At 42.9% G+C, this 12,985-nt stretch overlaps 1 protein-coding gene across 7 annotated transcripts in view; it reads right to left on the bottom strand.

Moving 5' to 3' along the window:
* SIN3A (SIN3 transcription regulator family member A) overlaps positions 1-12,985 on the bottom strand; it is a 76,629-nt gene that overhangs the window by 25,450 nt on the left and 38,194 nt on the right. For all 7 annotated transcript variants that reach the window (XM_046007668.1, XM_046007675.1, XM_046007670.1 and 4 more), the window contains 7 exons: positions 12,284-12,373; positions 9,531-9,649; positions 8,751-8,961; positions 8,330-8,446; positions 5,796-6,034; positions 1,739-1,922; positions 197-770 (listed from right to left, as the gene is read on the bottom strand). In XM_046007668.1, the coding sequence (XP_045863624.1) occupies positions 197-770; positions 1,739-1,922; positions 5,796-6,034; positions 8,330-8,446; positions 8,751-8,961; positions 9,531-9,649; positions 12,284-12,373 (1,534 nt within the window). The remainder of the gene's footprint in view (positions 1-196; positions 771-1,738; positions 1,923-5,795; positions 6,035-8,329; positions 8,447-8,750; positions 8,962-9,530; positions 9,650-12,283; positions 12,374-12,985) is intronic.

Genomic DNA, 12,985 nt, shown 5'->3' with positions numbered 1-12,985 from the left:
ATAGGTACACAGGTTTGGGGAGCTGAAGGAAGGTCACACACCAGTCAACTGCAGAGCTAGGATCTGAACCCCAGTCAGGCTCTAAGGCCTGCCTGCCTGCGCTTGCCGTGTGAAAGGCGGCAGTCTCATGTCTAATTTAGCTCTGAGGCCCCCCAACCCCTCACATCGTCCAGAAACCAACAGTCTAAGCACTCACTAGGTTCTTTGAGACGTAACTGGATGGCAGGGCTGTCGCTCTTGTCTCGTTTTATGCCCAGCACTTCCCGTTCCCACTCTCTCTCTCGGTTTTCTTCTTCAATCTGCCGTTCAGCCTGGGAGCAAATCCGCAGCAGGCGCGAACAGAGGATCTGGTGCAGCCGCATGAAGATATACCAGTTGTTATTAACATAGAAGAGGTTGTACACTTCATCCATCCCCCTTAGCTTCTGAGCTGCTGTGTTACTAAACAGTAGCTTGGACTTAGGGGGACTGCCCCCAACGCCATTGTGCTTCTTAGCTGCCCCTGTGGCTTCATCTACATCCATCTCTTCTTCTTCCTCTTCTTCCACATCCGAAAGATCACCTCTCTGAGCAAAGAGCAGATCTGGAATGAAATGATGCATGATTTGCTTGATTTTGTACTTGTCCTCCTTCTGAATGCCTGTCTGCCTCTTCACGTGGTGGATAATCAAAGCAGCAGCATCTTCCAGGATCTGTTTGTCTTCGTAGGCAAGGGAGAGGTGTGGGCCAACGGGTACACCGGCATTGTCTTCTGTAGCCTGCTCTTGCCTCTAACAGGAGAGAGACGCAAAGTATTATGTGACATGTGTCCAGCAACAACAAACAGATCTACGAGACCACGCCAGCAGTCCATGCCACTACTAACCACAGTGGCAACTGCTTCCAACCCGCAACTTGCAGAAACAGATACAGATAATGCAGGGGGTGGTCTGACACCAAGATAATGGTATTTTCGAGACTGTGAAGACTTACTGGTGAAAATGGGACAAAACTGGGACCATCTTTGAAAATTCTGTGTTAGTGTTTATGGAGCGTACTACAGGATACAGGAGGTCCAGGATTTGAGGTTTCTAATCTGGGGTGGGGGTGTGGAAGGTGACAAATCTAACAAAACAGGCAGAACAGGGATGCTTACTGAAGGTTACGTAAGAGCTCATTCTACCACTCTCTTCCCCCTTCCATCTATGTTTGACATTATCATGATACAACACTTTTAAAAATTCAAGATCACATTACTTTTAGGAATTCTCAATTATATTGTATTTATATCTCTATCCATACCCTATGACTGTGAGCCCCAAGAGAGCAGGATTAATTTCTTAATCATCACTATATCCTGCCTCCCAGTACTATATACACTCCTGGTAAGTATGCCAAATAAAGATTAGAAAGTATCTGGGGATTAATGATGAGTGTTTCAGTTGTGGGAAGCTGACAGGGGCTACGTGAATGAAGGCAAGGTACGGTTTTGAGGGAAACAGACAGGACAGTGGTAGAGGGAGGCAGCAGGCACAAACAAAGCCAGGATGGTAAACCGGGAAACCAGTGTAGCAGCTCGGGAGTAAAGGTGAGGTTTACAGTGACAGAATCTGGAAGAGAAGTGTGGGACAAGTTTGAAGCAAGAATCGACAAGTCTCAGAGGGTCTTGCTTTCGTACACCAAAGGTAACTTCCAGGAGTCCAAGGCACACTGAGCATAAAGACTGGGTCCTCTCACGGATATAAAATGTCTAGCTCACCTCATCATAGATGCTCTCAATCTCGTTAAGCAAGCTCTTGGACCTCAGGACCTTGGTGTCATTCTGTTTAAAGTTGATGCCCTGGTGGTCCAGTGACTTCAGGTAGTATTTCTCATTTTGCTCTCTCCAGACCTTGTTAAAGCCTCTCTGGGCTTCTCGCCATTCTTCCTCTTTCATCTTCAACCTGGGGAAGGGGAGGGGGTAGAAACAAGAAGACGTGGGAATTTTAAGGGAGAGAGTTAAAGTCCTTGGATTTGAATCTTCGCTCTGCCATACTAGACTGTTTTCTTATCGAGGAAATAGGGATAACAGTACCTACTCTCTAAGGGTTTCTTTGGTTTTTTATTTTTTAAAAAGACTTTATTTCTTATTTGAGAGAGATGGAGAGTGAGTGGAGACAAAGCACTAGTAGGGAGACAGGGAGAGGCAGAAGGAGACTCCCAGCTGAGCAGAGAGCCCAAGGAGGGCTCGAACCCAGGGCCCCGGGATCTTGATCTGAGTTGAAGGCAGATGCTTAACCAACTGAGCCACCCAGGTGCACATCTAAGGGTTCAGAAGTGAGAAATGTGTCAGACTTACTTTATTTCAAAAGTCAAAAGATACAATAGGTCAAAACTGTTGGCAACTAGGGATACTGTTATTCAAATTGTTGTTATTCAACCCAGGCCTGAACTCTGTTACCTGAGGAACTGACTCATCCAGGACTTATTTTGGGGAGGTAATTTGTCCCAAAGTCAGAAATTTTACCTAGAATAGTTACTTCTCAACAGCATTCCACAGAACGCACTTGAAAAGGGGGTCCACTTCCTTGGCCAGCTGAAACAAGCACATCTCTTTGCAGCAGGACTTCTAAGAACATTCACTACACTAATGTAAATGCAAAAGTCCAAGAGCAGAAAACTTGCAGAGTAATGCTCCTTTGCACATAGTTTGGGAATTTCTGATGGCAACAACTGATCTTAACACTCCAAAAGCGAGGAAAGTAAAAATCAAAACCAGCACTGGAACTGCAGAGTATCCTACATCTCAAAGCCAAAAGTTAAGTGCTGCTGGCACGGCAGGAAGAGGAACAGCCTGCACCAGCTCTTGACCGGAAGACTGGGCGGGGCAGGAGGGGGTACAATAAAAGCCAGGCAGCTGCAAGCACACAAGAATCCCGTCATCACCGTTGCAGGTGATGCTGAGAGACGGTCCAGCTGTTGGCTGGCATTCACAGTGTGGTCCAAAGAGCCACAGCCTTGAAGGAGCCTGTGGCTCATGGGCTCTAGCTCTGGCCTCCTTGATGCCTGGTCTTAGGTGGGTACAAGAGCCCCCCTACACTTCGGGCTGAAGCCTTGACAGGAGAAAAAAAGAAGACATTCTTGGTACAAATGGCAAGCTAGACTTTTTAAATAAAACATCAATTTTAACAGAAAGGCAAATTAGAGAATCGATTCCATTTACTATAGCACCAAGAACCATAAGATACCTGGGAATAAACCTAACCGAAGAGGTAAAGGATCTGTACTTGAGGAACTACAGAACACTCATGAAAGAAATTGAAGAAGACACAAAAAGATGGAAGACCGTTCCATGCTCTTGGATCGGAAGAATAAACATTGTTAAAATGTCTATACTGCCTAGAGCAATCTATACTTTTAATGCCATTCCAATCAAAATTCCACCGGTATTTTTCAAAGAGCTGGAGCAAATAATCCTAAAATTTGTATGGAATCAGAAAAGACCCCGAATTGCTAAGGAAATGTTGAAAAACAAAAAGAAAACTGGCAGCATCACGTTACCTGATTTCAAGCTTTACTACAAAGCTATGATCACCAAGACAGCGTGGTACTGGCATAAAAACAGACACATAGACCAGTGGAACAGAGTGGACAGCCCAGATATAGACCCTCAAATCTATGGTCAAATAATCTTCGACAAAACAGGAAAAAATATACAATGGAAAAAAGACAGTCTCTTCAATAAATGGTGCTGGGAAAACTGGACAGCGATATGTAGAAGAATGAAACTCAACCATTCTCTTACACCGTACACAAAGAGAAACTCGAAATGGATAAAAGACCTCAACGTGAGACAGGAATCCATCAGAATCCTAGAGGAGAACATAGGCAGTAACCTCTTCGATATCAGCCACAGCAACTTCTTTCAAGGTATGTCCCCAAAGGCCAAGGAAACAAAAGCGAAAATGAACTTTTGGGACTTCATCAAGATCAAAAGCTTCTGCACAGCAAAGGAAACAGTCAACAAAACAAAAAGGCAACCCACGGAATGGGAGAAGATATTTGCAAATGACAGTACAGACAAAAGGTTGATATCCAGGGGCGCCTGGGTGGCTCAGTGGATTAAGCCACTGCCTTCGGCTCAGGTCATGATCTCAGGGTCCTGGGATCGAGCCCCGCATCGGGCTCTCTGCTCCGCAGGGAGCCTGCTTCCTCCTCTCTCTCTCTCTGCCTGCCTCTCTGCCTGCTTGTGATCTCTCTCTGTCAAATAAATAAATAAATAAATAAATCTAAAAAAAAAAAAAAAAAAAGGTTGATATCCAGGATCTATAAAGAACTCCTCAAACTCAACACACACAAAACAGATAATCATATCAAAAAATGGGCAGAAGATATGAACAGACACTTCTCCAATGAGGACATACAAATGGCTATCAGACAAATGAAAAAATGCTCATCATCACTAGCCATCAGGGAGATTCAAATTAAAACCTCATTGAGATACCACCTTACACCAGTTAGAATGGCCAAAATTAGCAAGACAGGAAACAACGTGTGTTGGAGAGGTTGTGGAGAAAGGAAAACCCTCTTACACTGTTGGTGGGAATGCAAGTTGGTGCAGCCACTTTGGAGAACAGTGTGGAGATTCCTCAAGAAATTAAAAATAGAGCTTCCCTATGACCCTGCAATTGCACTGCTGGGTATTTACCCCAAAGATACAGATGTAGTGAAAAGAAGAGCCATCTGTACCCCAATGTTTACTGCAGCAATGGCCACGGCTGCCAAACTCCACCAAGATGCCCTTCAACGGATGAATGGATAAGGAAGATGTACATATACACGATGGAGTATTATGCTTCCATCAGAAAGGATGAATACCCAACTTTTGTAGCAACATGGATGGGACTGGAAGAGATTATGCTGAGAGAAATAAGTCAAGCAGAGAGAGTCAAGTATCATATAGTTTCACTTATTTGTGGAGCATAACAAAGAACATGGAGGACAGGGGGAGATGGAGAGGAGAAGGGAGTTGTGGGAAATTGGAAGGGGAGATGAACCATGAGAGACTATGGACTCTGAAAAACAACCTGAGGGTTTTGAAGGGGCGGGGGGAGGGAGGTTGGGGAACCAGGTGGAGGGTAATAGAGAGGGCATGTATTGCATGGAGCACTGGGTGTGGTGCAAAAACAATGAGTACTGTTACGTTGAAAATAAATAAATAAATTTAAAAAAAATCAATTTTACAAAGATGAAAGAGTGAAAAGAGTGATTTTCCTTATTAAAAAACAAAGATGTTAACAAAGGTTAGTACAGAGTGGCAGGAATGTGGGAGGTTGTATTCTACTTTGTTCTTTTCTGTATTTTAAAGCATTCCCTTAAACACACAGCTTTCCACTATGGACTTTCAAGGTATGTTCTCTACTGCTGGTTACACAGAACCCCATCAAGAAGTTCCATTATCCCGTGGTGTACCTAATTTCCAACAACCAGTGCTGGGGCAAAATGGAAGTCTCATGGGATAGCAACCCGGTTGAAAATGAGGGCCTTGGGGTGCCTGGGTGGCTCAGTCATTGAGTGACTGCCTTCGGCTCAGGTCATGATCCCAGGGTCCTGGATCGAGTCCCATATTAGACTCCCTGCTCAGCAGGAAGCATGCTTCTCCCTCTCCCACTCCTCCTGCTTGTGTTTCCTCTCTTGCTGGGTCTCCTTCTGTCAAATAAATAAATAAAATCTTAAAAAAAAAAAAAGAAAGAAAAAGAAAATGGGGCCTTATCTATTGGGACACTGACTCAGTCACGAAGCACACTAAAGCACGAAAGGCACATTCAGTCAGTTACCTTTTAAGGACAATTGGGACAGCAATGGAAGGGTTCTTCCTCAGACCATCAATGATGTCAGCTGCTTTATCAGCATATATCCTCTGGAGTGCTTTTCGATGAATAACTTCCGATGTGCCCCCGAGGGTGTTGTCCAAGCGAAATTTGGCTTGTTCCTCAGCAGACAAGCGAGAAAGCTTCTTCTGTATTGCTTCCAGAACCCGGATCGTTGCCAGATTGGTCTCTAGAACTACATCAAGCTAAAGCAAAAGACAAAGTGTGGTCAGGACCCAAATAAGAATGGAACAGCAGTCAAAAGTATGAAGTAGGGAGCCAAATTCCTTGGATTTGAATCCCACCTCTGCCATCGTAGCCACACAAGATTCTATTTCTTTATCAATAAAATAGGGATAACCTCACGTACTCTCACAGGCTGTTTTCTAGATTAGATGATATAATCCTAATAAAGGGTTTAGTGCAAGGCCTGGCACAAAACATCCAATAAATGATAGTTAAGTGGTAGTTGTTACTTCTAACACCACCAGTGTGCTTTGCTTAGTACTACTGACCCCAGACCACAGGGACCTCACATCAGGCAACCTTACTGACACTTTCCCCTGAACTTTCCTGGATTGCTGAAATCTGTTAGGAATGATAAAATGAAACAAACACACAACAATCAGAAGACCGTTCAAAGATGATAAATCAGTCTTATATGTGAGGTTTTTCAGGTTAACTTCAAATATTTAAATACTTAAAAGCACTGTTCTACATCCAGTAATAGTAAGAGCAGTGACTACCATTCCTTGAGGACTTCAATGTCATATCTGTGGGTAATCACTTAAATTCTAATAGAACTCCTACCACTCGACTTACTTTCTGGCAAGGGCCTAGCCAGACCTGGTAAAGGATAGGACTGGCAACCTTTGAGTAACTCTTTTGCTAGGCTCCATAAAACATTCTCTATATGAGAAACAGAAAACGAAGTAAACGAGAAATCTCAGGTCCCATGACCAAATGTCTGTGGAGGAGTTCCCAGGGTGGCACCGCCAGTTGAGCGTCCAACTCTTGGTTTCGGCTCAGGTCAGGATCTCAGGGTCCTGAGATGGAAGCCCTCGGGGGGCTCAGCGCAGAGTCCACTTGATATTTCTCTTTCTCTCTCCCCCCGCCCCTCCCCTGCTCAGGCACATGTGCATGCACATGTACTCTCTCAAGCAAATAAATTAAAAAAAAAAAAGGAAGTGTCCCAAAGTAATTCTGATGAGCAGGATCCCCTACTAACCATCAATGCACAGGTAGTGTGATCAAGAAATAAATGTTTTTATTCAAGCCACTGAAATTTGGGGGTTGTCTGTAGGATCACTAACCTATCCTGATGTATAAAGGAATACTCCTTCAAACTAGCCCATCCCACCCAATCCTAAGCACATGCACACACACCATCATCACGCCTGTAATCGCAGATGGAAAATGCAGATGCTGCCTTTTATAGGCACACCAGTTGAGAATAGGAACATCCTGTCAGAAAAAGATGCCAATCTCTGCTTTCTAACTCCTCATCTAACCTTACTAAATGTAGGTAACAAGGAAATGCTTTCTTCACCCTGATAAAACTTTCCATGGAAGTTAGCATCTGTCATGATCTTGTTTTGTGCAAATGGTGGAAACTCCTCATGAACACTGCAGCCAGTCACCTGCGAGTGGCCAAGCAACATGCGGCCCTTCATTCAAGACATGTCAGAAACAGCCGAATCACGTGGGAAAGGGGAATGGCTGGCAGAGCCTAATCAGCATGGGTTTAAAAAAAGAGCAAGCTCTCGCCCATCTATATGAATAAGCAGAGCCAGTCACTTTCATATAATAAATACCTTAAATAGGATGCAAATCATTTTACCTCTTCCAACACACTGAACATTCCCTTTTTGTTGATGAGATCCGTGAGCTAGACGTTTTAACACACCGGGGATTCTGAGCCCACTCTCCGTACTCCTACTCCTGGTACGGGGGCTCTACTAGCTCACTTATTTACTCCAGCTCTTCCTTTCCCAACTGCTTCAAAATAAAACCCTAATTTCACTTTCTTTCACAAGGAGCCAAGTAACAGATTTGGAGAGAAGAATTCCAGTTCTCACAGGAGAGCTGGTTTGCTAACCACATCAAGATACCTGCTAAGAGTAACAATACACACTTTAAATAATTAAACCTCTTTAAGAAAGCCCAGTCAGCCTTGAGATACTGTTTTGTATACCCTGCAGAACACAACAACCTTTAAAATGCTGTTAAAAATCCAAGGAATTATTATTCAGCCATCAATGGATAACTTCAAAGGGTTCAAGTGGCCTAGATAGGTCACACTTGCCCTAAAATATTACTAATGTATTTGTCAAACTCAAAAAGCATTCTAAGTAGGACAATAAGCATTTACCAGTGAAGAACATGAGAATTTGGCTCTCCAGTCTTAAAAAGCCAAGCCTCACAGACAGATATTTAAAATATCTTAGCATTTAGTGCCTCCCATTTCCACAACCTCCAAATGATAAAGGAGCTTGTTGTACCTCAAAGCGTTCATCTTCACAACGATAGATGTGTTCTTCATACTGGGTTTTCTTGGAACTAACGAAGGTGGAGTCCTCAGACCAGGAAGGGAAGGAAACCCAAGTATCATTTAGAACCTTTGGGTAAAAGAAGATAAACTGAAGCTAAAGTGTAACAAAGCTTTCTGGTAATCAAGCATTCTCGGTAAAAAGACAGACACAACTCTAGGGGATGAGAGAAAGCACAACATTACAGCTTTCACCTTTAACAAGTTTGCAAAGATCTGAAAGGTTCTGGACAGAAGTATAAAACGTTTTCTTCTGAGAAAAGACAGAGAAGGGTCTTGATTTCCTTATTGACATAGATTCTCGATCCCTGGTGTCACTCCCTTCTGGAGGAAGGAGAAGACTCAGAGCTGACCCTTTCTAGGGAAGGCCTTACCTCTTTACAGAGAGGGGTCCGTCCTGTACACTTGGGCTGCTGGTAACTCTTCGGTAGGGCTCGGTAGCTGGAGCCCAACCGTTTACAAGAGGCATAATCTATCTCCATGGCAATGCCCTCTGTGGCTCGTTCCTTTGGAAAGGTTTCCAGATGCACAGACTCCTTATAGCCCAGAAAGTTTTTAAACCAATTAAACAATTCAGGGAATTTCCTGAAGAATCAAACCAAAAACGGGTGAGTAATCAGAAGCATGATGCAGTTATCCTGAGGTATAGCTACTACTATTTGGTGTTGGGTCAGAACTTAACTACCAGAGACAAATTTCAATGACAATTATTATTTCCTGCCTAAGAAGTTCTGCTGCTGAGCATCTGGCTTCCCCTTTTCCTGTAGAGCGCTCCAAGACTGGTTAGGGTACTGATGGAAGAGTTACACTGAAACTAAGCAATAACCAGCTGTTCTTCTAGTCAAGAAGATCACTTGAATGCTCAGATCATTCTTAGGTTGTCAAATACAGTCAAGATTCTAGAACCCCAGAGGAGACTGGTCTCTATAAACATCCAACACTGGTCAGCACACTGGGAAACCATTCGTCTTAGCCAATGCCCTCTGTGCCTATTTTTTCATCTGTAGTTAAACTAGAAGATTTCCCAGAGGACTCCTATGACACTGACATTTTATAAGTCAACCAACTGACCCACCATGATAAAATTATGGTTGCCCATCACACACCCTCACCTCCATAGCACACATCAGTGCTGAGCCCCTCACTCCACTTACCCCAGGAAAGGAGAGACTAGCTGCACAAGTTCGGCCCGAGAGATCACCTCCTGGTTAAAGATAACAAGACAGCGCAGGAAATTCTCATAGGCCTCTGCACTCCGCAGAGCCTTTCGGACCTTATGGAAACAACCAGAAGAGAAATAGTTAGATGGGAAATCAAGAAATCCTGGATTGCTTTTAAAAGATTGGGGAAATTTAAACAGTTATTTGATAATACTAAAGGAACTGATGTTAGTTTTTTTAGATGTGATAATGACTATGTTTGAGAAAAGTGTCACTTTAAAAGGAAACTTAGTACTTATGGATGAAATAATAAAATATCTGGAATTGGTCTCCAAATAAGCCAGGGTGGGTAAGAGTACATATGAAACAAGAACACTGGCTAGTAGGAGGGAACCTCCAGCAGAGGCTGGAGGATGGGTAGTCATTCCACGTATGTTTAAAATGTTTCTCAATAAAAAAAATTTAAATGAGATCCTAGAGTAAATATTACATTTACCTTCTTATATGCTTGATTTTCCAACCATATCAGAGTTCCCCTAGTTTTTGTTGCTTCTCCTAACAGATGTTTACAGCAAGAATCTTTTGTCAACACTGGTTTTAAACTCTGGTAATCCTGAATAATTTTTAAGACACTTTTTAAAAAAATATTTTATTTATTTGACAGAAATCACAACCAGGCAGAGAGAGAGGAGGAAGCAGGCCCTCTGCGGAGCAGAGAGCCCGATGGGGGGCTCAATCCCAGGACCCTGGGATCATGACCTGAGCGAAGGCAGAGGCTTTAACCCACTGAGCCATCCAGGCGCCCCTTAAGACACTTCTGTCCTCTAAGCTGATCCTTTTCTTTTCACCACTTATAATACTGAACATTTCTAACATCCAAAAACCTAAAAATGTTCAATGGCATAAGCAAGGTAAAACTAGCCTGGCTAGATGAGCAATCTGGAATTTTAATTTTAAAAGTAAATTTTTAGGAGTGCCTGGGTGGCTCAGTCATTAAGCATCTGCCTTCGGCTCAGGTCATGATCCCGTGGCCCTGGGTGAATGCTGGGGATGAGTCCCCACTGAGCAGGGAGCCTGCTTCTCCCTCTGCCTGCTGCTCCCCCTACTTGTGCTCTCTCTCTCTGACCAATAAAAAAATAAAATCTTTTTAAAAAGTAAATAATTTTTAGCATTATCGTCCTTTAGTGAAGACTTTAGACAGATCCTCACCAAACCAAGCAGGTAAGACAACCCCTTCTCCAGACTCCTGTATACTTTTATAACTATCAGTCAGTAGATATTACATGGACTATGTATTTTCAAAGCCAAAGATGAAAGAGAACTGTACTTTTTGTACTATACATATAGTATCGACTGATTTTTAATTTTTTATTAGCCTTTAAACATGCACAAAAGTAGACTGAACAGTCTAATGAACCCCATGTACTTGCCCAGCCTCAATGATCAATATACAGTAAATTCTATTTCATCTACAACCATGTCCTCCACCACTGAATTTTAAAGCAAATTTCAGGTATTTCAGCTATACAGCTGACCTTTGAACAACATGGGTTTGAATGTGTCCACTTACACGTGGATTTTGATACATACAGCACTGTAAACATATGTTCTCTTCCTTATGATTTTAATAACATTGTCTTTTCTCTAGCTTATTTATTATACAGTATTACCATACACATAACATACAAAATATGTGTTACTCGACTATTAAATATTATTGGTTAAGCTTCTGGTCAACAGTAAGTTTTGGGGAGTCACAAGTTCTACTCAGATTTTCAACCCCCATTGTTCAAGGGTCGACTGTGTACCAGTATGTGTCTCTAAGAAATAAGTACTCCAAAGACAAACAAAAAAATACCATCACTCCTACAAAATTAACTTATTCACACCCCACCCCTCCACTCTCTCATTGCCATTTGTTGGTTGTGAGCATTTCCACATTTCCCTTAAAGGCACCAAATGCCCAGGCAGCCCTCACGAATGGTTTAAGCCAGAGCGAGACTCAACCGTTCAGCAGGACAGTGCACACAGGCAGAGCAGGCTAGAGAGAGAGATCAGGAGGCACCAATCACAGGAATGCTAAAACACCTGCCCTTTTGCAAAAACCCAAAGGTGCAAGACCGGGTAAATCTGCACCAGATCATCCCAGGCTGGTTCCTGCCGGTGAGAAGTCTGACAGTTACCAATTACCCTGATGAAAGCAGCCTGCTAATCATCAAGTCGACTCCAAGGAGGAAGTCAGACATAGGAGGGGAGTTAAACCAATATACCACAAAACCCTGTTTACACCAGTAATCATCAACGCTGGCTATGTATCAGGATCACCCAGGGAACTTTGAAAACATACAGTTAAATGAGAACTCCCACAAACCCTGTATGTGATACCACATTTAAGTACCACAAGCAATCAAGATTACAAGTCATCTCCAGTCCTCAACAACTGGTGCACACCTGGATATCTACAATGAGGAGCTCCAAATATCTCTCAAGAGTAACATCACGCATTTTTTTTCAAAGCGGTCTTCCGCCAGGGGAAATGCTGTAAACTACTTCAAAACAGACAATGCTACTGCTTCCCAGCTGTGCTAATGGTTCCGGTAGCCTGAAAGGACCAACAACTTAGAAACTATGTGTTAAGAGGCAGAAAGTCCTAATCAACTAAAACAAAATCCTCTTGGGGATAGGGGGATTTTTTTTTTTTTTTTCCTTTTGGCATTAATAATAAATCTAATTCAATCACTACTTACCTTATCAAAAAATAATGATTCCGTTCCTACACCATGCTTGCTGGCATCTGCCATGGAAGAATCCTTTAGGCTGAGCAGTTTAGGTTTCTTCTGCAAAAGAAGGAAAAATACAAACACATAAGATCCAAGGAGGAAAGTTCTTGGAGTTTTATTTTCATCTGTGTTCGGGGTCCGTCACTGACCACTGCTGTCAATAATCTGCAACGAATGAGAGAATTCTCATTTACGTTAATTCATTAACTTTTACACCCTGAAAGATTTCCAACCATCTTCTCCATCTCAGTTTGCCCCCACCCTGAGGTTCACAGATCATTCTACTTCCCGAATATTTTCTCACCTCATTACTGCGGTAACAGAATATCCTCACTTTTTCCATTAGCCAAAAGTAACTTAACTTGGAACCTAGTGCCACCACCTCATCTTAGAAATGGAGGCAAAGAGTTGGAGCATACTACCAGGAGACGGTAGAAATCAACCTTCAACCTTTTAGTTATAATTCAATTTAAAAATTCATGAAAAGGGGCGCCTGGGTGGCTCAGTTGGTTAGACGACTGCCTTCGGCTCAGGTCATGATCCTGGAGTCCCAGGATCGAGTCCTGCATCAGGCTCCCTGCTCGGAGGGAGCCTGCTTCTCCCGCTGACCTCTCTCCTCTCATGTTCTCTCTCTCTCAAATAAATAAATAAAATCTTAAATAAAAATAA

Source organism: Meles meles, chromosome 6 (genome assembly GCF_922984935.1).
Source record: "Meles meles chromosome 6, mMelMel3.1 paternal haplotype, whole genome shotgun sequence".
In the NCBI taxonomy this organism is placed as follows: Eukaryota; Metazoa; Chordata; class Mammalia; order Carnivora; family Mustelidae; genus Meles; species Meles meles.
Note: the sequence above shows the minus strand (reverse complement) of the source record. Positions and strands in the feature narration are given on the sequence as shown.